General features: G+C 38.7%; 1 protein-coding gene across 3 annotated transcripts in view; it reads left to right on the top strand.

The window, feature by feature from the left end:
- The window catches only part of si:dkey-247m21.3 (5-hydroxytryptamine receptor 4), a 53351-nt gene that overhangs the window by 13415 nt on the left and 15080 nt on the right, over positions 1-24856 (top strand). For 2 of the 3 annotated variants that reach the window (XM_041970797.1, XM_041970798.1), the window contains exons 2-6: positions 1884-1965; positions 3764-3934; positions 4524-4724; positions 4886-5039; positions 6264-6931. In XM_041970797.1, the coding sequence (XP_041826731.1) occupies positions 1943-1965; positions 3764-3934; positions 4524-4724; positions 4886-5039; positions 6264-6931 (1217 nt within the window). In that variant the 5' untranslated portion in view covers positions 1884-1942. Of the gene's footprint in view, positions 1-1883; positions 1966-3763; positions 3935-4523; positions 4725-4885; positions 5040-6263; positions 6932-7845; positions 7890-24856 lie in introns of those variants that run through there. The other variant, XM_041970800.1, reaches the window with a different exon arrangement.

Here is a 24856-nt window from a genome sequence, read left to right on the forward strand (position 1 = left end):
AGAAAGTATTGATTCTGTCCCGTGGCTACTTATAAACTGATTTAATGTAATCAAATACCTTATATTAGTCACATGTGATTCACTTAATGTCTTTTGGTCCTTTAGGTTTTTCTAAATCTCAAGTGGCCCCTATTTGTGATTATTGTTTTCTTTTTATTTGTCTTTAATATTACACAAAACTACCTTTTCAGACTGTCATGAAACTTTGGTAGACAGCTGTAGAATGGGTAAAGGAAGAGTTCAAACATTTGATGTGGATCAGGATCTCTTTCATTTACTGTGGTGGGGAACAAACCTTCTGTGTGCTCTTGTTTGGGTGATTAGCTCATCAGGCAATGCAGGGTTAAGAAATTATGGAATATGAGTGTGGAAACTTAACCACCAAAAATGGTGGTGCTTAAAAGCTTCAGCATATCTATGGCCAAGCACACTGTAATCCTCACATGGTTTTCATGTGTTCAGAAAACTGTCTAACCGCCTCTTGTAAGTACAGATGGTATGTACACTCGCTGTGTGTTCTTAGGCCAAATATAGGAAGGTTGTGATGTGATCTACCTGGGTCAAGTAATTCCTCTTCTCTTGTCAAGGCAAGTGAGCCTGTAACAGAAAAAAGCTCTTTTGTTCCAGTTTTCAATATATGACACACATGCAAGTATGGAGTTTTCTTAGCATTGAGATCAGAAAAAAAACTAAGAAAAAAAAACAGTATTGCATGTTCATACACTAATTATATACATGTAGAACAAATATATACACAAGATTTCCTCATGAAAGACAAAAAAAGGGATATTTTTTCTTTAAAATTACTCAAGAGCACTACAGAGAACATATACTAGCCATGAGCCCTGAGAAGTGAGTTAAATGATACATAGATGTCGCAAACTGTAGATGGTGATGTGTCTGCAGGAAGTAACTGTTGTTGACAGGACTGCCTGCTGTCAGTCTGTCAGGTGTTGATACTGACTCTTAAGTGCGATAAAACCAGACTGCCATCATAAAAAGGGAAAGATAGGGATGTTGTAATTGGTGCTTAAAGCTGATAAGACTCCTGTGACTGAACCCAGGTAGGCTCACTTTTGTTTCTCATCAGCAGACGCTTAATGCAACACGACTCCAGACATTTTTAAAGAGGACATCTTAAGCCTTTGGAGACTTTCCTTAATCCATTTTGTTAGAAAACTTTTCATGCATGTGAAAGGTTTGCAGTGTTACAAAGTCCACATGTAAGATGTGCACATTAGAATCATGGTTCAGCAGAAAATAACCATAAGGGTTAGCATGTATGATATGCACATCACCATGTTCATATCTGCCTAGTTTGGGACGCCTAAACCAAAGAAAGAGCAGCCTCTGTGGATAACATTAGATTAATAACCAACAGTTTTCTACATTTCTCTAATAAACTTTTAGCTGCTGTTGAAGCCTGAATTTAAGAAGATGCATTTTATTGTCTTTCAAAAGTGGTGTTTGTCATCCTAAAATGCTGGCCAGTAGTTGGTATCTGACTTTTGACCTCAACGCTGCAATAAGAAAAGAGAATTCCCCTTGTGCTATCCACTGAAGCATGGTATTATTGTTTCATTATAAAGACAAACTAACAGGCTGATTTTCTTTGGCAGACACAGCTGCTGCCTGTCGCAGACTGTTTGCCCTGAAAATATCACACATTTCCTAGCTGTGATCCTGTTACTTTTTTTAAAGGTAAAAACAATATAAATATAGCACATTTCTGGCACCTCAATGCTGCCACAGGACGGACAAACAAGAGCCAGAAATGTGCCAGCCAGTTAATAGACACAAGCTGGCTATTTTCAGAAAAATTTAGACTTACTGCAGAAGTTAATTATGGCTCTGTGTGTGTGTGTGTGTGTGTGTATCAACAGGGCCATAGCATGGGGTGATGAGGACTCTCCTCAGCTAACCTCAGTGCAGATGACTAGGGATGGCCACAGCATCTCCTCGACAGTAAGTCTAAAAAAATTGTCAAACTGCCTTTAGCATCACAGCTGGTCTGAAGTGAACTTCAGTCCTGACAAATCACATCTTGTAACTGATCTTATCTAAATAATATCACCCCACAAATTGTGAAGGAACTTTGCCTTTTAATAAGTTTTGGAGTCCTCACCAGAAAAATGGAGCAGTTTGTGTCAAACCTGTGGTCATATACAGAACTGTAGCACAAGCACTGAGCTCAGCACACATTAGGATCCAGACTCTGCTGCAGGCTGTAAATCAATGAGGCCATTTATATGCACACCAAAAATCTGATCCTACCGAGTTTTCAGATTCCCTTAGATTGAAGTGATCATGTAAACAGCATAATGTGATGTTCTTTATCAGATAGCAGCAATCAGATTGTGAGAAATTAGATTAACACACCTAAATTTACTCTGATGTCTTCTTGCATGTATACTTGTAAATCAGATTTATTTGATTCTTTTACATCTGTGCATGTGTAAAGGAAGGAAGACGACAAGAAAGAAAGAAAGAAAGAAAGAAAGAATGAAAGAAAGAAAGAAACTGGAAGAGGAGAGAAAAAAGTGAAAGCTCTATTACACCAAGACCAAGGGTAGAGGCTTGCCTTTGGTAAATAAGTGTTTTCTTCTGGAGTTTTGCATGCCTATTAGCGCCCACATTAGCACAGCTGATCTTAAGACTGTAAATGTTGCCATCTTTAACAAATCAAGACTGTAATGTACTGAAAATTACTGAAAATGCTGTTTTGAAACCTTGACTTTGGTATTCATTAGTCATCAGAAGTGAGTGGGAGTCAGAAGTGACTGTAGTCAAACAATAAGGTGATGAAGGAGAGGGATACATATGGTAGAGGCTGATTAGAAAAAAAGTGTCTGACAATGAATTTCTTTGAAATTAAGAAAAAAGTTTCATTAGACCCATCATTATAGCCATCAGAAAGACTGACTTTAACTAATGATACAGGATTTTTTTTTATCCAGACAATGTATTGACTTAATATTCAATTAGAAAATATGCAATTTTTTTCCACAGGAGTCATTTGGTGCAAGTGGATGTTGGTGGTATTATACTTAAAAGCCATTCATTGACTTCACATCTGACAGACTTTACTTTTTTCTTGTCTGTGCTCTTTTAAGAGTTCTTTGCCAATCTGCATGCATTAAATTTGATGTGAGATCTGCTTCATTTATGTTAAATTCAAGCATGTATGCTCTAATCTGCAGAAACTTTAAGTCCTGTTGATGTTTAAAATGCTTTTTCAGCTTTTACATGTTACAAGAACTCAGAAAAGATCTGATGTAGTGGTACTGACATGTAAAGGTATGTGGAAAAAGAAAGACCAGTTTTGAATTCTAAGGTTTCAATTCAAACGTATTAGAGCATAATAGAAAATCACCGGTCCTTATAGTGTCTTAAAACAAGGTAAGCAACCTCAGATTTTTTTTGGCTTCACATAACATGTGACACTGTGTCATTCGTAAATAAACCGTAGTAAACAAACCATAGTAAACATAACCTAATTTCCCTCTCTGCTTCTATATTTTGGCAGAAAAACTACATACAATAGTTAGCTGACCACCTTTTATAGCACTGGCTTTTCTAAATGCTATTCGACCCGGAGTGATATCCTGTAAAATTATGATCTCCATTAGCATTTCCACAGTGTTCAGACATTAGAAAAATATTACATCAGCCAATCCAACCATATTCCTTTAAAGGCAGAAGATTAGTTCTTGTACATTTTGGCTGATAAAGTAACATTTTTTAATATTTGATTATCTTACAGTTTGTTGGATGATATAGTAAACACTGCACAACAACAACAGCAGGGGCAGCAGGAGTTCTTGAACTCGCTGGAGACTGTTGTTCTCACCATCTTCCTCTCCATCATCATTATCATGACAGTGTTTGGAAACCTGTTGGTTATGGTGGCACTCTGCAAGGACAGACACCTGAGGTGAGTCTGCTGTCTTTTCCTGTGCTTGAAGTTGCAAAGTGATCCAACCAGGCTTAAAATTCACAAGTAAATAAGCAAACGTCTGTAAGCAAGTAAAACCTGGACAAAAGACCACCCTTACAAGCTGGAGCTCTACATTTGCTGAGGTCAGATGCAGCATTCCACAATGAAAAAAAAGGCTAGGGCTGTAACAATTGACAGAACTGAAGTGGCAGATATGATGTTCTGGAAAATGGAGATGAGTGTGATATTAAATATCAGAGTTTTGGTTTTCTGCTGTCAAATAAAACCAGTACTTAAATTTCCAAAACATTGATTTTTGTATTTTTGAGAAAGTGAACATACAGGAACCTTAAAGGTCAGAGCACTCAGATTACAAATAGTCTGACCTGGTTGGACATGATGAATGGTGTTTGATACATGAGATATTCTGTGACTCCCCCCAAATTAGGTGAAATAACTGGCAAATAAAGAAAGGGTCAAATTAAAACAAAAGAGGAATGTTTAACTCATCGGTCTTTCAGTATTTAATTTTAGAGGCCACATTTAAAGGTTGGTGATTGTGAGGTGTCATGTTGTCTCCTCTCAGAAAGAAAAAGACCAACTACTTCATAGTGTCGCTGGCGTTTGCTGACTTGCTGGTTGCACTGCTTGTGATGCCTTTTGCTGCAATTGAGCTGACCACAGGCCAGTGGCACTATGGGAAAATCTTCTGCTTGGTGCGAACATCACTGGACGTCTTATTGACCACGGCGTCCATCCTGCATCTCTGCTGCATTGCACTGGACAGGTTTGTGACACACACATAAAAAACAAGCAAACAAACACAACCTAATCCTACAACAAAGTTATGAAATGAATAACAGTAAATAATCAAATTCAGAGTATTTGCCTGGTGGATTTTGATGCAATGTGCAGAATGTGTTCAAGTTTCTGTGTTTATTATTCCAGGTATTATGCTATCTGCTGCCAGCCGCTGGTCTACAGACACAAGATGACCCCTGTGAGAGTAGCAGTCATGCTAAGCGGCTGCTGGATCATTCCCACATTTATCTCCTTTCTCCCCATCATGCAAAGCTGGAACGCCATTGGGATCGAGAACATTGTGAGTCCTCATCACTTAAAAGGGGCAACAGGTGACGTAATTGTAGGTGAAGAAATTGCAATCATTGCTGTAAAAAATTTTATTACAGTTTGCAACAAGCTAAACACTACACATGTATTCTCAAAGACTCTGAAGAGCTCAACATTAAATGCCTAAAGACAGGTATGTTATTTCCATTCATTCTGTGAGGCAAAAAAAAAAAACAAAAAAAAAACAGCATTAACCTCTCTAAGTCTAATTTTCTGTCTTTCTAATAACATTTCCAATCCCTCTAAGAAGGACACCGTAATGCGGTGCTCTACAATTCCAATCCCTGTGGAGACTTTCTGGCTGCCAGCAAAGACGGCCCTTCAACAAGCATTTTCTTCTGGTGTGGATGTGTTTTGGCTTGAGCTAATTTCAGAGCTACCGCGCACTGTTCAGCAGGGCTCCCAGAGGCAGGCTTGGGCAGATGAATTCATCTATCCAGACCTAATGAAACACACAGCTGTTTACTCTGTCTCACAGTCCTGCAGCATCCAAACAAACAGTGTTCTGTTTTTGAAATCTGGCTTAATGTCACCCACAAGATTATGATGACATTCAAGCCTTGTTTTTAGTTAAATATTTAGTTAGGTATTTGTTTGGAGTTGTTTGTCTCGCTTTCAGGAATTTTAAAAAATTCACATTACTGTAAAGATAAAAATACTCCTCACAAGAACTGATTCAACAGCTGGACCTCAATTACACTGTATATTCTGTTTGAAGCGTTTCATCTTAATTTCACAAAAAACAAAAGAACCAGTATCAGAACCACCACTGTTCTTTTTAAACCACTGTTTAATACATCTCTAATTTAACATTTCTTGCCCCTAAACCACCAGTTTTCTACCATGCTGTTTGTAAACGTAATTACTACACAAGTGGATGAGATAAAACTTCTCTTGTAGCTTCAGGCACCACTCCACCTGCAATTTTTAATTTACTCTGACCCACTCACGGTTTCAATTCAGGGCAAAGTTATAGGCAGCTGGCCAGACAGACTAAACCTCTTTTAGTGGGAAAAGATGTTACAAAGCACTTTATTATTATTTGGCATATATCCTCTTTCTTAAAGACAGGAAGCAGGGGGGAAACAGTTAACATGTTTATTCTAAGCTGAGTTAATCCTCTCCATACATGGTGTACCAGACATAGTGTATCACATGTTTGTAAGTTTTATGTCTGCATTTCGTTTCTTTTCAGATTGAAGAGAGGCGAACCTTGACCGGAGGCTCCAATGACACAAGCTGTGTGTTTCTGGTCAACCGGCCTTATGCCCTGATCTGCTCGGCGGTGGCCTTCTACGTCCCGTTGGCTCTCATGGTGTTAGCCTATCAGCGTATCTACGTCACTGCCATGACCCACGTGCGGCAGATAGAGACGCTTCAGCGCGCCGGGTCTGCTCCTGTCACCGGGTCAGATCCGGTCATCATTGTGAGGTCCTCCACTTCCTCAGATCCACTGGAGCACTACCGCCTCAGGACAACAGCGGGCTCCTCCTCCTCCTCAGATCATGCTCCTGTGGCAAACAGCCGCATGCGCATTGAGACAAAGGCAGCAAAAACCTTGGCGATTATAATGGGCTGTTTCTGCCTGTGTTGGGCACCATTTTTCATCACTAATGTGGTGGATCCTTTCATCCACTACTCAGTACCCTGGCAGCTGTGGACAGCCTGGCTGTGGCTTGGGTATATTAACTCAGGGCTGAACCCCTTCCTGTACGCCTTCTTGAACCGGGCTTTTCGGAGGGCGTTTCTGATGATTCTCTGCTGTGGGGATGAGCGGTACGCACGGCAGGGGAGCTGCTCCCGCGGACACACCCATAGAGCATGCTCAGCAGCATCAGTCAATGGGACTTCAATGGCACTGAGGTAAACAAACATCACTTCTAACATTAAAAAGCTCAAAAATCTTACTATGTCTGTGTCGGTAATCTGTGTCTTGACGACAAATATTGTGAACCTTAATTAATTATATGTGTGAGTGGTGGTGGTGATGGGGGGGGGGGGGGGGGGTATTGGTGCAATTGGGTTTCTTAGATTGAGCATCTGCATGTGGGTTTCTTTTTGTAATCTGTTAAAGGAAATCAAAGCCTCAGGTAGAAATCAAGGATTATTTGTCCATTCCTTCAGTTCTGGAGTCAATTGATGTCCTCCAGACTGTGGACACAAGGTCTGAATTTCTCTCTGCTCCTATCTGGAAATGTAAAGTATGTTTAAAGTTAAAATTCTGGCTTTGAGTCACGTTTTAGCATACCTGCAGATCTAAACTTCCTGAACTTATAAGCATGCTGTGTATTTAGGGGCCAGACGTATTGTGAGAGCTCAGGAGATTAATGACGAGATAAGCAAAGAGGGACAGTACAGCAACATGCAGCATGTAGTGACAAACCAGACAAGAGCAAAATGTACAAGTAGGCGGAAAGGCTTTGGTAAGCAGTTTAGCAAGGTCATTATTTTCCTTTTTTTCTTAATTTCTTTGTCATCCTTGACCTAATGCTATTTAGATTATATATTGCATTTCTGTGTAGTGTCCTGAGGGGGGCAAACAATTTACTAAGTTTAAAAGCTGTCCTAAAGCGACTCACAATGCCATGAAATGATCAAATGAAATACTTAGGAAACAAAATCAGTTTATCCAAATTGTCCTTTTTTTTACAGATTGTAATATTATACATTTCAAAATGTATGATATGACAATAAATGTGCAGTAGTCTGAGTTTTCTTCACAGCAGGATCTCTGTTGATGGTGATGATTTAGTTGAAGGCTGTGTTTGTGCTTGCAGCTCCTTCCAGTTGGGAGGATGATGAAAGAGGTGGCCTTCTCGCGTCTGCACTGTTTAACTTTAATACAAGTGCTTCACTGCTGGAGAGAAACAAAGGCAAACAGACAATTCATAGAATATATGTGAAATCTACTAAGCAGCTGGTTCCTCTGCCATTGTTCTATTACTCTTTATGTTTATATTGGTGCCCATATCTGTGTGTGTGTCTGTGGTGTAAAGAAAAGAAGCATGAAACACATGAACCCAGCATATCTGCTCCTGGGCTTTTTGGGCTTTCTGTCTGTGTGTGTAGGAAACAGAAAGACAAACAGTGTTAACTCCAATCTGATGTCCTCTCTTAAAATCTGTCTCCGACAGAAAACAGACTCAATCAGATTATAGCCGACAGGATACTAGAAACTCAAATTACTGGACAAATCCCGTCATATTACTTTGTGGAAGCGGATCTACGCCTGTGGGTGGACTTCGCAGGTGGATGGGTGTTTCACTGTGGTGTAGTTCTCTTATTTTCTTGTTAGTTAAAAACAGGCATCTTCAGTTATTCCTCTGTTTCTGCACCTACAATATTGCAATTATATGTTTTTCCTCTTTTTAAATTGTATGTTATTTGCAGCCATTCTAAATCATTCCAAGATATTGGACAACCCTTGAGTTATTTTTATTTTTTATTCTATAGGGAATGTTTGTTTAAAGTTAAGTTATGCTAACTTTGGCTGGTCTGCTGTGCAAACTAGAGGCAAAGAGGAAACATCAGAAATTGTGAAATTCCCATATTTTACAAGCAAGAGAATGTTGAAGATTGGAAAAGAAATGTGAGAAATGGAGTGAGAAGGAAAAGAGTGTGGAGATGAAGATGTGAGAATACGTGTGGAAATTAACAAGAACAATGAACAAAAGGGAAAAATGCCAGAACGAAGGAAGCAGGGAAGATAAAAACAGATGAAGACAGATGTTGTGGTTCCTTAGTATGTTGCCATTCACCATCTACATAATTTTTAGTGCAGTACCATGTCATTTCTCTCGGTAAAATCCACTCTGTTTTAGAATTGTGTGTGTGATATAAAACATTACAAATACACAGCACAGCAGCAGAAAATTTCTCACATTTTCCAAAACACAGACTGGTTGATGGAAAATATTCCATGGCTTAAACATTCCTGCATCCATTTGAGGAATTCAGCTGCTTTCAGTGTTTAGGAACAACGTGATGGGCAGTGGGACATCTTTGCATTAAAAAATCAAACTTGAATTTTTGCTCTGCTGACAGTGTGTTTTTATTGAATTGTTAATGAATTCCCAATTTTGCTTTCCACACACTCATACATTGAATATATGGTGTATGTACATTTATTCACCTCCAGCATTGCATGGCAGACACTTTGGGTTTGTGATCATTCAAAACAAGGAACATTTTGTTTTGACCACTAGGAAATACGGAAGTTATGTAGACCATCGGAAATATGTTAAATCTGTTGAGTAAACACAGTTGTGCCCTCTGTTACAAGCTAGTGTTGCTTCAGTTTATGTCAGATACTTTACAGCTATGTTCACAGTGGTTTCTTCCCTTCGTGATGTCACAAAGGGATCTCAGACTCACCCGTTTGAGCACACATTTGCTAAAAAGTGGCGCATGCGAGAGAGGTGACAGAATTCCTCATTTTTGGGCTTTATACACAGGCTATGAAGACACATATAACTGTTAGAAAACCTTTCATATGCCAGTTTTACATTATATGGTATAATTGCAGTAAAGTTGACCTTTTATTTACTTACTGTTAAAGGATAGGAGATAGTTGGGTTAAGTTTGTTAGCCTCCTAAACTGATTTTTCTACCATTTTTCTATATCAAAATCCACAAGCAAGCATAATATACCCTTTTTGTAAAATGCAAATGGTGAGAAACATGAGTTTGGTCAAGCAGAAAAAAGCTTATTTTTATACAAGTGGCACATCAACACAAAGACTTGATTAAGTGATTCAGTAATTTTGTTGTGTGTGTGTGTGTGTGTGTGTGTGTGTGTGTGTATGAGTGAAATGAAGGCTTTTCATAAAGGTGCAGAAAACAGGCCCAACATTGCAAATTAGCTCCTGACCTTTTCCTGGTATATCCCTTTGTTTATTAGAAAACGTTTTGAGGAAAATTGGGTGTTGTTCCCTTCATGTGTTAGACTATCAAATCCTTCTAACAGTTTTTTTTGTGAGCCTTTGTGAGTACTATTAAATTCCACAACAAAGCGGATCACAGTATGCATTTATCCGCTGCTACTGATTATTAGATGGTTAATCTTAACTAGCTGGGAGTTGGTGCTAAAGCAGATCATTGCTTTTTAATTTATATAACGTTAACTGGAAGACAAGTCAGATGAAACTTTGGATCAAGCTCACACAGCCAAGTCCATGCCTGTTTTTTCTATTATAAGATTTTAAGGTTTTTAGGATTAGATGGAATCAAATTGTTACCTCTATTTAATCATGCTAAATTTCTAGTCCTTTGGCTTTTTACTGTATGATTTCTGGATGATAACCATTTTCAGATGGTTTGACCCTCATAATATTATTAGACAAGCAGCATAAAAAATAAAGCATGCCTCTGGTGTTATACTCATCGCCTCCTGCTCAGGTTGTGGCTGTGTAGGCTGTGACGCTTTATGCAGGTGTGTAACCCCGTGAATGAGAATGAGTCCACTGAGAGCATGTTTTAGTCAACCACAGACATTTGGTTTAGACAGACAGGCCAGGGAAATGTAAACACTCCAGCCTACAATTTATTAGGAGACTTGTATGATTTATTATTGTTTGATTTTAACTTCAGATACTCCAGCTGCTCCTCTCTGCATCCTGCTGTTATTCTATCTCATTCCTTTTCATTTGTTTTCTTTGAACATGGTGTGAAATGTTTGTCTTATTTCTATTAGCAACAATCCCGTCTCACTCCATCACCTGCTATCTGCACTCCGTCCTTCTCTCTCTTTACAAAGTTGATTTTGATTCCACCTCGCTTCCATAAAACAAAAAAGCTAAACAATACCAAAAAAGGGGGGCATGCATTTTCAGGAAGAATTGCCATTTTATTAAAACAAAAAACAAAAAAAACCAAAAGGCTCAAGTTATGAGTGAGGAGGGAGAGAACCCAAGTGAATAGAAAGAAAGAAACTACCAGTCTTTTTGATTCTATGAATTACTTGTAATTTTTTAGTAGAAGAAGATGGTGAAGAAAGGAAAGAAATTTGTATGTTTAAAGCTGCTAAAATCAAGACCATCCAGCTGTCCGTCCACCCACCCACCCATCCATCCATCCATCCATCCATCCATCCATCCATCCTATCGGAAGTCAGATCACAGAGGCAACAGCAATCCCTTACCTTTTGCGTACCTCCCCACTCTCACTGCACCAACTTTTCCTTAAAGTGAGTGAGCCCATGCGAATGTGGCATCCCATGTATTTTTCTGCCCGAGCTCAGTCGAGTCCCAGGAGGCTAAGTTTGGCAGCCAGGCCCTCACTGGTAAGCTCCCTCACTGGGCAGTGTCTCGGTTTCCTTTTTTTCAGACAGCATGATTGTGGTGTTGCTCCATTGAGGTCTTTGACTCACTTTTAGTCTGACCGCTCCCTTGAGTTCAGTTTGCCTAGGTAGACATACCAGGGACTAACCACTCTGACAACAGCTCTTTGGGTCATGGGGTTTCTCAAACTCCTCAACCATGTTACAAGGGTGATTTCACCTAGGAAACTCAGAGTCTTTGACTTATATTGACAGAGTTTACTCACAGAAGACTGTAGAATGTAATTAAAATTCATCCCATGGTTGGTATGAAACTGATTACCTGAGAACGCACCACAGTGCTCATCTAATTTAGTCAGTTTATCACATATACAATAACTCTGCTGCCTGATTTTTCTCACTATTACCAGTGATAAAAAAAACATTAACTGTTTTCTTGAATACTAATTAATTACTTACTTGATTGCATGTTTTAATTTAGGTTTAGGATATCAGCTGCTTTTCAAACCCATCTGCTTGACTGTCAATATCCTGGTAAAATCATATGAATAATTTAGAGAAACAGCAAGAAATTGACCTATCTATCTATCTATCTATCTATCTATCTTAGTAGACAATAAATTATAATTGGAAATTATTAAATGTATTTATATTACCCCCCCCCCCCCCAAAAAAAAAATAAAAAAAAATGCAGAGCATAAAAGCACAGCACAGAAATCAGCAGAGATAATTATTTGGTTTTGTATTTCCGCAAAAACTAGAGCTGCAAACACAGCAGACTGAGTCAGAAGCAGAGTCCATGTCCTCAGGGCAGGATTACAACCAGGCAGAATACCGGCAGACAGGAGGATCCTGGAATGTGATGGCAAGAAGCTCAAAGTGTCAGTTTGGCAAATGATCCATGGTGAAAGTACACAGGGAATTGTTCAGGGACGAGGATGCAGGTGAGCAAAGACTAAGTTTAGGTGATAAACTGGCAGGTAACACTGTAGTTTGCTAGTAGCTGGGTCTTAAGTACATAAATAAGAAAGCAGAAACCAGAGTAGAGTTAATGGACTAATCTAAAATCACCTAAATATGTATATAATTTGTGAAAACAAAAAATACAGAGTAACAAAATTTTAGTTAATAACCAAGCTGTAAACAGTAACTACTGCCATAAGTAGAGCATAGCATCCAGCTGACACATGGTAATACTAGTATGTGTTAGTGGTTTTTAGCCCACATCTACCAGAGGTTAACTCATTAAAGATCATATTCTCCTCTGTGTTTACCAATCAAACTAAAATTGTTTAACTACTTTTGCTAGCTGAAGTACTCTCACCAGATCTTGCTAGCTAACTGTGGGTAGTTAAAAAGCTATCCGGACTGCTAGCCACACTGAGCAGCAATATGCATCCATAAATAACATTACATGAATTAGGAACGAGGCCTTCTTTTATCACTATAAGAAATATTAAATAAGACTGAAGAATTTCTGCTCAAAATTACTCATAAACTCCACTGAATTCGGAAAAAAATTTGCAAAAAATAAACATTTCCATTTACATACTTAAGGGTTTGTTATTTTGGTTAATTGATGAACAAATTATAGTTACTGAAGTGAAAACTAGCTAAATGCAAAACTGGCTGTGGAAAATGTAGGATACTCACTGCTCCTCTGACTCATACTCCAAACAGCATGCTTGTGACACAAAAACAACTGGGACAATGAAGATGTGCACTCGGTCCCATTCATACTAACTTTCTGTTCCATGACCTACAATTGATCTATTATAGAGATGTGAATAAAACAGTGCTCCCAGAAGTCTATCATCAAAGCAAGCGTCCATGTTCATAGAAAAGAAGCAAGGGTTATGTAGCAACACTGACACAAAAGCAGTAGTGCATGGTAAATAAAAAACAATGAAGTTAAATGTACCAAAAATCTCATTGAGTAATATGTTGCTACTACTTAAAAAAAAAAAAAAAAAAAAAAGTTAAATCAGAGTTCTTTTTTTATCCTAATTAAATTATCATAAGAATATTGTAAAAATAAATAAAAAATCATGATTCAATTCAATTACAATTCAGATGGTCGCGATCAATTATAAAATTATTATTGATGCATTTTTTTCCCTCGATGACTACTTGACAACTACTACTTTCTGAGTGGAAACGTGTAACATGGTTTCTCATATTTGTTATGACAAGCAGCAAAGAATAAAACTTGGTTAGGACGACTTTTCTTTCCATCACATACAGTAAGAGTAAAACATGGAGCTGCATCAGAGCCTAGTGGTCTTGGCTTGATTTTATTTATTTTATTTATCAGAAATTTCACTATGTTCTTCTAACTGCGAGCCATTTCTCCCAGCCAGAGCTGCCTGTCATCCTACAAATGTGTATATTTTTTTGTTTTGTTTTCCCACAATGCCCTCTGTTTAACGCACAATAACCTTTGTTTTGTAGTCCGCTTCCTGTATTCACAGGCAGCAAAGATTTGAGTGTTACTGGCTATCACCTGACCAGGTTCCCATCTGGAACTTCATCTTTCTGCCTAAAAACTCAACCTCAATTTTTCTTTCAGGCCTGCAGAAAATGCACACAGACGGGAAAGCTAGGTTGTTAGCTTTGTTAGGTCAGAAAACTGCCCTGAGAAGCTGGAGTTTGTGGAACCTGTACGAGCATGATAATTCACAGTAATGAAGTCTGACGACTAGCTTTGTCACAACCATAAAAACTACATGGGCTACACTTTACAGGATGCTGAAGCAGAGACTATGGAACATGTTATGTAATTTGACATGCTGGACAGGAGAAGTGTTTTTAGGTGCACTGCTCCGAAGGCTAACATATGTGGATTCCCACAGTTTTGTCCCACAAATTACATTAAATTTAACTGCAATATTTATAATACACATATCCACAAAACATTTTGCATACTTTGTGACTAACATAACCTGCAAGTTGCACTTGTCTCCACCAACACTGGGAATGTTCAATGATTGTGTTCAGTAAAGTCACAAAAGAAATGAATGTTTGTGTTTTATTGGCTTATACAGTCTGTGTTTGCTTTTAACTGTTACTAATTTGAGGATAAAATCACATTTTAGTACAAAGCAATGCACAAAAACACACAACACCAAAGGGCTTGTCTGCTTTTATACTTCTCACAACAGCACAACTGGGTTTCTGTGGTGTTCACAGAGATCTTGAGCCAGTCTTTAACCACTGATCTCATTTTAGCTTCAGGTGAAGCACATATTTTACATTTCTCTGTCTGCCTAAAAGACTCAAAAACAATGGATTCACGTCTGATGCAGACAAGAGAAAGGCTCAGTGTAAATCTAACTTGAACACAGGCAGTGAGCCTGTGTATCCTGCACAAGTGAAATTTAATCTGGGGTTAAGAATCAGATATTCTTGGGATTTGTTCATTCATTTCATATTTTTATTGCTCTGATCATGTGTTTTTACTCAACTCAATCTGAAGAAAAAAAAATTCCCCCAAGGAGCAAGGAAGACATTCTGTAATTCACTGCAATTCAGTTTCAGTTCAGGTAAATTGTTTTGAAGGAAATTGTTGGTTTGTTCTCAGTTAGGACTTCAGTAGCCTCTCCCTGCAAGCCAAACTAAATGTCATTTTACTGCCCCTTGTTTGATAAACCATAAACTGTGTTTCTGTTAATCGTCTGTTTGCATGTGGGTAAATGATTTGCAGTAGCCCTGTGTTGTGTTTTATAGGTTGTAAAAAACACACAAAAAGTTTCTTTGATGAAGATTTTACAGACTTATGTCATCTTAACAAAAAAGGCCAAGAAATGAAGTGTCAAAAAGCATTGTAATTTAAAAAGGAAAAACAGAAATATGGTTAATATAGAAATTTCTCAACCTCAAGAAACCAATTTCTTTGACACTGCAAATAAGATGAAAATACAGAAGTCTCATACATGAGTTCCGGTCTCCCAGGAGGAGGATTGATGACTTAAAATCTGATCTTCGCATGCATATTTGTTTGTAGGTTGCAAAGACTTGTGCTTGTGTATGAGATAAAGTGGATAAACATTCCTATTATTTGTTTTTATGGTTTGCAGCATTTTATCAGATTACAGCACTTTGGTTGCATTTTCTCTGATTATCTATGACGGGTAAAATGTAACTATGTAAATAGCTGGATGCAAGTTGGCATTGTGAAATATTGTCACACATACATGCAAAACCCACCTGTGGCTACCTGTGTACAGTGTAAATTAGCCGGAATTTTTTTTCACAAATAGCCTGAAACCAGATGAGCCGAGTCCTCTTCTAACTGATCTTGCAAATCTCACAGGAATCCAATTGCCTCACAACATAATCCATGCAACAAAAACTACCCCAAAACCCCAAATATGATTCCAGTATATTATAACAAAGAGATACAATAATAAACAGGCTTTAGAAGTAAAATCCTAACTTTATCTTCTTATTTTTGAATCCCTTACTATTATTTGATTGTTACCAGATTTTCCTGTGCAGTTCTGTTTTTCTGAATTGGCTCTGTTCTCTTTCTCAGCCATACAGTATCCTGTATAAAGTCTGGGAAGTGACAGCTAAAGTGTGATGTTTTTAGACAGGAAGAGCGGATGACTAGAAAAGAAGCTGAACTAGATATCAAGCCTTAAGCTACTGTTTACATGTACACCTCCTGTCTTTACTATTCATAGATAATTTGTACGAGTTGGCTGGTATAACTCCTCCATGGTACAATCTACTCTTCATACATTACAGTGCATTACAGTGGAACTAATTGCAGCCCCTCTAAACAGATCCAATTCAATTAAATTCATTCAAACACTTCGTTTGTCCCATGAGGGTCAATTTATGGCAAACAGATTCATCAAGATAGATTCATCATACTATTAATGATGATATGGCGTGTACGGGGATGGTTAGAGAAATTTCTGAATTTAACAGGCGGGTCAGACCTCTAATCCTTTGTTGCATCATTAATAATACAATGACAGGTGGGACCAGGCCAGAAATAAATGGGTCAGATGATTTTCAATATATAAAAATGACTGAACACAACTGAATTGCAGATGAAATGTTGCAAATCTCTGACCAGAAACAATGAAAAGGGAGGTTTTTAAATAGATTATTTATCCATCCAGCTATTCATCCATCCATCCTCTTAATCCTGCCCAGAGTTGTGGGGGAGATGGAATCTATCCCAGCTTTCATCCCGTGAGAGGGAGGGTACACCTTGGGTAAGTCTCCAGTCCATCACAGATCCAACTAAGAGTCAAAACTAATCAAACTAGCAACAGTTTGGTTATAAAATGACAGTTAACTTTCTCAATTCTGTACTGCCCGTGAATGAACTTCTGTAATGTAATTCATTTACAGCTGTAAATAAATGCTTCATAATGGATTATATAAATTTATTGTGACTGCACAATGGTGTAGTGTATTAGGGCTGTCATTTCACAACAAGAAGGTTTCAAAACTCAGCTGAAGGTTCTCACTGTTGAGTTAGCATATTTTCCCTATCTAAAAACACTTGCATTTTAGATGACATGCCAGTTCTAAATTGACCATAAGTGTGAATGTTTGCATAATGGATTGACAACCTGTCTGGGTGTGTGTATGCCACCTCTTGCCTGATAACATCTGGGCTAGGTTCCAGCTTCCCAATGACCTTGAACAGGGTGAAGCTGATATGGAAAATGGATATTGTTGTGAATTTTGATTGTATTTTGATTCAGTCTGAGGCTTAATAATATCTTGAATGAAACATTCAGATTCAGATGAAACATTCATATATATATATATATATATATATATATATATATATATATAAAGGACTTGAAATAGCTCAGCTGCAGCTGGGGCCAAACTGGGTTCACAAATCTGATTATCATGTGTCATACGCCCTTCATTACACTACCTCAGTATCAGCAGATCCTTTTTTTTTCTTTCTCTCCCCCTCTCTCTCTCTTTTAGTTTGTGTGATGAAATTTTCTTGTATATATTGTGTATTTTTCGCAACAGTCTGCTTCTCACCAAGTTGAGCCTCAGGTCTGTAATTAGGCCACTGTACTGCTCCATTTTGTGATAATGCACCTCATGAAAATACAGATTTTTGTGCACTTTTTACACTCCAAGACAATAAAACATACATTTAAGAAGCAGCAGATCAATCATGAAATTGGGCCACACTGTGATAGTGAAAATGGATAGTTCATTCGGTCTGGCAGTTTGTTCAGATTGGCATCTGATAGCTTTTTAAACTACAGAAACTTGAACAAAATCAGATCAGATCATCAGAAATTAGCCCCAGCTCTTCTATAGAGTGTGGATGCATCCTGACATGAAAACAGAAGTTCACAGGCACCTTGAAGCTGTCAGACGCACCTAATCTATCAAATTCTTTTCTGCTCCTTATTTGAAGACGGATTTAAGCAGCAGACAGCCTCTGTTTTAGCTTTTGCCAAAAAGATTTTATCTGGACAGGCTCGTATTTCATGTGTAACTTTCACAGACTGATTGGTATCTGTGCATGTTATGCCACTGAGTGTGTGTGATTAACACACATTTTCATAGTAGTCAAATAAAAGTCAGTCTTAGTTTCAGTTCAGTCGTATTGTTAAAACATGTCTTTTTATTTTTCCTAAGTTATATAAAAACACTGTTTTTCATTGATTATAAAGCTTTGAAAAAGGTACATTTGTAATTTTTTTTTGTTTATTTTTTTGCATTTTAATGGAACATTGTGTAAGAATTACTGCCATCTAATGTTGAGAATCGTGTATTGCCTTCTAACGTATAGTGCATTCCAGCGTCTCACTAGCTCAAACACGTAATGCAACAACGATAGCCACTGTATCTCCAACAGCCTCAACAACACAATGAAAGCATGTCATCTGATAGTTAATAGAGTGTTCACTCTGTTACACACAAAGTATTCACTTATGAAGAATGTTAACTTTATTCAGAGTCGCCATATACACAACAACACAGTTCGCTTACTTCCGTTTACTTCATAATACCAGCAACATACAGAAGTACATATTAATCAGTAACAGTTACTGTATTTGAAACTTAACAAGGTGAAGAAGTTTTTCCTGGATCCTAATTGGTCAGAGGGAAAATTTCTGGTGGACGGAAATTCACTGTCAGATATCGTTTCTCTGTGTTTAGAAGGAAGAATGGTTCTCAAAGGGGGAACAGATCTCAAAGGGGAAACTGTCCTCGACACAGCACTGTTTTTTTTGTCACAGTAAAAGCCACTTTATAAGGGCTTCCCACCAGCTTTTAGTCCAGCTTCACCATGACTTTAAAAAAGCTGGCATTTTCCATGACTATGAAAGCGACTGAAATCATGTAAACATACACTTCCGGGCTCCAGACTAACTTTTTTTACAAGGAGCACAGTGGCCCCTAACTTAAATTTTTAGGAGCGTAGGCAGACAATTTAGGAGCGCACACTGAAATCGTCTTGCAAAGCAAATATTCACATTTTCTCTCATTTTCACTCTATTAGTGATAAATACTTGAACGATAAATTCAGAAATTACAGTGTTTACAATTCACATTTTTTTGTGCAGCAGCAGAGACAACATGGCCACACTAATAGAAAACAAGTAGACATAGAACTTGTCAAATCAAATCAGATTTGATTATTTGATTTGATTTTCACTTTGTAGTAGAAGCAGAACGGCAACTTTGCCACCAAAAGTCAAAAATTGATGAAAAGACAACCTAAAAATGTTTAGAACAGCTAAATAAATAAATAAAATAATAATTATTTTAATATTTTCTTCATTTTATAGTCCAGTTTTTTTAAGTGTATTTTGTTTTTTAATTATGAGTCTTTCGCATTTCACCACACTTTTAACTTTTTAAATATTTTTGTCCACACTCTTCATAGACATTACTCTGACGGTAAGCCAGCACCAGATCATCCAGCAGCAGCTTTGTACGTTTCATTTTCATCCTGGTCATGAAATACAGATGAAAGTCATCTGCTCTGAATGCAGCAGGGAGCTGCTCCAAGAAGACCAAGCCTCGTATCAGTGCTTTTGGATGGGGGAGGGGTGTGCGCAGCACCCGCTCCTTATTGAGAAGAGTAAACAACATTCATTCACTTCATCTCCAAAAGTCTCCAATAATACCAGAAAAATTCGCTATATTTGTTGGTAGTTGCTTTTTTTTTAAAAGTCGCTAAAGGGGTCTAAAAACTAGCTAAATATAGTGACAAAGTCGCTAAGTTATACACTGAATAATAATAAATTCCCCCAAGACCCGCCTCTTTTCACATAAGCCAAGTGGTCGTTCGTCCCCGCTCACATGCACATTGGCTGCCATCTTCTTCGTTGGTGTTGTCTCCTTTTCTCATGTTGAAGTTAGTTTGCGTCGGCAAACCAGCAGCTAATTTGAGGGGAGCAGAAGTTTGTTAGCAACAAAATGAATTCAGTTACAACTACTACAAGTAAAAGACCTGCAAATGTATTGGTCGCCATTGCGCGAGTAGATGAAAAATTCACTCGCACTATCTCACATTTTAGTCGCAAAATGCGACCATTTGGTCGCAGTCTGGAGCCCTGCACTTCTGTACCAACGATGCTGGTGCATTTTAGCAGAAACTACTGTTAAGCTGCCCATGGTAGCAAGCAACACTGTCTAACAAAACCAAATGAAAAAAGTTAGCTTGAGGCTAATTTAAGCGATACTGTTGACTTGAGGAGAAAGCTGGCAACTTCAGCATCCCTTTAAAATCTTTCTTCTTCTTCAGTTCCTTCTATCCAGGAAAGGCTAGCCAGATGTTTTTCCTTTTTGTATTTGTCCTTTTTATATAGTCTGGTCATGATGCCTTTTAAGTCCCCTTTCTCATTTTTTTTCTCAATGGTAAAAAACGGCTCCAGTTCTGCTGTTGCAGATGCATGGTCCTGCATTTTTGTGAATAACAGTTTAACAGATTTTCTAACTTGCCGGGATAATAACCTTCCCTTATTTTTCTTCTCCTCTCACGTCTCAATCACTGTGAGCTGGTTCGCAGGGAAAACACGTAGTTGGTGCTATATGTCCCTTTCGGACGACTGTAGTTTCAAGATGGCAGACCGTCATGGCGCTGCTTATTCGTCATATGTATGAACAAATCTAGAATTCTCTGCTTACAAGAATGTGTCAGATCATTACCAAAGGTCATAATACACCAATGATAGCACATATATGCATGCAGACATCGATTTTGGCCAGTAAACAACAAAATGTTACACAATGTCCCTTTAACAAAGGTTTAGCAGGTAATTTGCTTTGTTAATTATTAGAAACAAGTTTCTTGTGTCAGTTATTGGCCTTCCTAAATGACTTATTCATTCAAAATGCCAAGCAGAATTTTATTGCTATATTGATTTTCTTGATTATATATATATTGATTTTGCATTTTTGACAAACTTTAATTCTTTTTTCATTTTAACTTAATTCACAAAATTTGACATACCGTTTTAAACACAGGCCTGCTAGATTTGTGTCTGATAAAATAACAGTATGTAGGGTTTAAATACAAATAAACATTCATACCCTTAATATTACAGTTCCCCCTCCAAAACGTTGACCCACTAAGTTCATAGACTCCAGGAGGAAGTTCTGTGTTGTGGGGTGGTGGTAGTGTTCTCTGTAAAATATTTATTAATTAATTATTTGCAGAGCGGGGGGTTAGCCCATTGTAATGTGTGATTTTAGAGGTTCGTGGTGGTCGGCAGATGAAACACACAAAGTCAGAGTGCTAGAATAAATGTGTCAGGTTTATTCCCCGCAGCTCATGACACTCATCATTACATCTCAATGGGTTCAGCCTTATAAGCATAGCATAGCATAGCATAGCTTGCCCTACCTTTGACACGGACTGGAGAGCCAACAGTCCCGGTAGAGTGGCTTAGAAAACCCCGGCTGGGCGTTCGTACGTAACCCGCAGCAGACTCTACCGAGATGTGGGATTTCCCCGTCTTTATACTTATTTAGAAAAAACACAACATCGCATGAGAGAGAGGATGGCCGGTCCTTCCCACAGGCGAGGATGAGTCCTGAGATCCTGTCTTGTAAACATATTTACAAGACACCCTTTTCTCACCCTTCCAAAGATAGGCAGTTACACAGTTCCCAAAACAAGCAGAATAATATAACATGCAGGTGGTCACTTGGGAACAAGCAGTTATATAACACCAATAGTATACAGATGGTCATTTTAGGACACAAATTAGATATTCCCATATCATTCCACCTCTGGCCTAAAATGGCCTTAATTCATAAAACCTTCACCTTCCCAGATAACATCATCATCTTCAGTATGGCCAGGAGCATGTTGATACTCCTGGCAGATAGTATTGACCCAATGACACACGAAATCTAACAACTCCATTCGCGTGGCATATACATCATTGTGCACCCATCGATCTTGATTACTCCAGTGCATATAAGTGAACTGATCTACATCAGTATCTGTATCCACAGTTACATGATAACACATCGTTCCATAAGGTCCATCTTCTGCTAAAATATGTATGTGCATCATATGGTCCTAGACAATCGTTGTTTAATCCGGCGTATATAAAGACATGTTAATACATTGCATAGCGTCAATACACATAAAATAGCCACAAGAATCAATAATGGTGGAGCTACATATGTTCTAGCGGTGACAGACATTCCTGAAAAAATGTCCCACCAGTGATGAGCACTGTCCATCTCCACCATCCTTGCTGCATGCAAAACCTGTTCCCGGTTAACTAGAGTTGTTACTAAGGCACGGGTAACATTCTGAGAATGGCTAGACATAATATCTTTAAGATCACGGGAGCGAGACAGTGCACTTTGGAAACGCTCCAGAGAAATTCGCCATGGTAGGTGTAACACTTTCCACTGGACAGCCGTCAGATGAGATTCTGTGGTAAAGTTAGTCAACCTGTAAGTTACATTGTGCCAATGCCATAGGTGTAAACCTTTTAAACAACCTGAGAACGGTACAGTAGGCAACTGAGTATGGTTGTGAGTAGTAGCTACGCAAAGGGTGTTGGGGCCCACTTGCCATAGCATGTCGCTAGCTGGTTCTATAAACCATTCACACAGTGCCGTGTCTCCTGTAAAGCATGGATTTCTATACCCTTTAGATAAGAGGCAGGCTTGGCCTCGATCAGTAGTTTCACAGTCCGTCAGGTCATACGTGTGATTGGTTTGGGGACTAAACCATTCACCGTAAGTTCTCAAAAACATATACTTATTATGTACGATCAATGGTAATACCTGAAACTTACAGATGGTGATTACTTGAGTAACATTCCACTGTATCCAACTTACTGTACACATGGTCATATTACATCGAGTCTGTTCAGGTTTTATTTGTAACCATAAAGCATCAGATATATCAAACAATCGTCTCCATTCATTTGGGTTAGGTGTAGTTATTACCCGTACAAACCTCTCCTCCTGTAGTCGGGAATATATCACCTGTAAACCACACACAGTTGCATCAATAGCTTTGGTTACATTTATTAAAACATCGGCAGTGTCATTAAACAATCTAGTTTGCCATTTCAACTGTTGTTGTAAAATGATTGCAGTCTCTTTTTGTGGTCCTATAGGGACCGGCATCCAGTTCCCCAGGCGATGAACGGCCTGGCTAGCTTTATTTCCAGTGTTGGGCAACATTGTCCAAGTGATTTCTCCTGTTCGAACCACAGCGTGTGCTTTTTCCTGGCAGGTCGTCACCAGTGGAGCTGTATGATTTTTAATTACTAGTTCCTTTGGCAATGCGTCCACTGGGTAAATAAAAGGGTTAGTCCGATTATCTATGGTTGTAGCATTTCTTAACTGATAAATTGGCAATGTAACAGGCCTCATTGTTGTTGCGTTCCTCCAGCCCATTCGAAACTGAACCACTTCCTCCATCGACTGGTGGGGGGTCATCGCAGTGACAGTGAGGGCAGCTAGCAGCATGCCCCAGCAGGCAGCACCACCAGGTCTCAGGCGGGCCCTAGCGAGGATCCTTCTGCGTCCCCTCCTTATTGGATCTTCCGATCAACCTCCTCCACTCCCACTCAGACATCCACCAGGCACACCAGGCTGAAAGAGATACATGACTTCAGAAGAATATAGCACACAGCATTAGTCTTTTAAATCCAAATCCCCCTTGACCTCTAGTAGTAAACACCTGTGGTGTTGTTATTTCTTGCACCATTGTCATATTACATGGTTTTATTACCAGCTGAGCTATTTTGTCACCTTTAGTGACCACAAACGGTTCAGCAGCTATATTTACTTGTCAGGTCCAAAACCTGCTGAGCCGTGGCTCGCAGTGGAATTTAGCATCATTTTGTTTTTTCCACATTTTAACACTTTCGCACCATGACCATTTGAGTGAGTGGTGTCACTCCTTCTGCAAGGGGTCTGTTATTAATTTGTTTAACCACCTCTGGTAAATTGCGCTTCCAATTATCTAAACTATTATCACCTGAGGCTTTCCTCAGTGAGGATTTTAATAATCCATTTAGTCTTTCAATTAACTCATAACTCATCTACCTCTGCCAGAGCCACGATCACACAACTGGACTAAGTCAACCACTTACTGCAACCTATAACTGTCGCTCTGATACTATATATCATATAATTATACAATATTTGTATCCTTTGCACATCATTCAACATTCTGTATCATCTTTGCACATCCTTTATTTACATAGTCATCATCTTGCCACTGCACTTTATCTGCCAATCCACTCTGGATTTCTATCTTTATTTTATTTCTATTTTTATTCCACTTTACTTATATTGTATATTTTACTTCTATTTTTTGTTCCTAGTTTATGCCACTTATGACACTGGACTACTGTAACAACGCAATTTCCCTTCGGGGATAAATAAAGTTGTCTGTCTGTCTGTCTGTCTGTCTAACCCTGCTGCTTGTGGGTGATATGGAATGTGATAAATCCATTCTACATGGTTTTCCCATCTCCTTACCATGTGACCTGTGAAATGTGATCCATTATCAGTTTGAATTTGCACAGGCATGCCATAATATTGTTCAATCATGTCTAAACACCTTAACGTTGCCTTTTGATTACTAAATTTACAGGGGTGAACTATCAATACTCCAGAATAAGTATCTACAGCAGTACATGCATATTTACAGTTCTGTGAGACTGGCAATGGTCCAGTAAAATCCATCTGCCAGATTTTCTAATTCTCTTATCATCCCTTGTACAGCAGAAGCAGGTCTGTCTACAGCATTTAACATTAATGTCAACACCAGGGGTCTGTAATGTGGAGGACTGGTTTTTATCAGCTGATCCCGTACTGATTTGGGCACATTCATATCAGCCCATGCATCAGCCGTTCCCAGAAACACTCCTTCCCTCATCATTAACTGAGCCATATCCTCAGTCTGGCGACGACGGGTCACTGGTTTTGCCTGATACCAGTCTAACCCTTCAGCCTCGTCCCAGACATCCTCATCCCATTTCATGGGATCCCAACTAGCATCCTCCCGTACCCGT

Source organism: Melanotaenia boesemani, chromosome 19, assembly GCF_017639745.1.
Source record: "Melanotaenia boesemani isolate fMelBoe1 chromosome 19, fMelBoe1.pri, whole genome shotgun sequence".
NCBI classification, from domain to species: Eukaryota; Metazoa; Chordata; class Actinopteri; order Atheriniformes; family Melanotaeniidae; genus Melanotaenia; species Melanotaenia boesemani.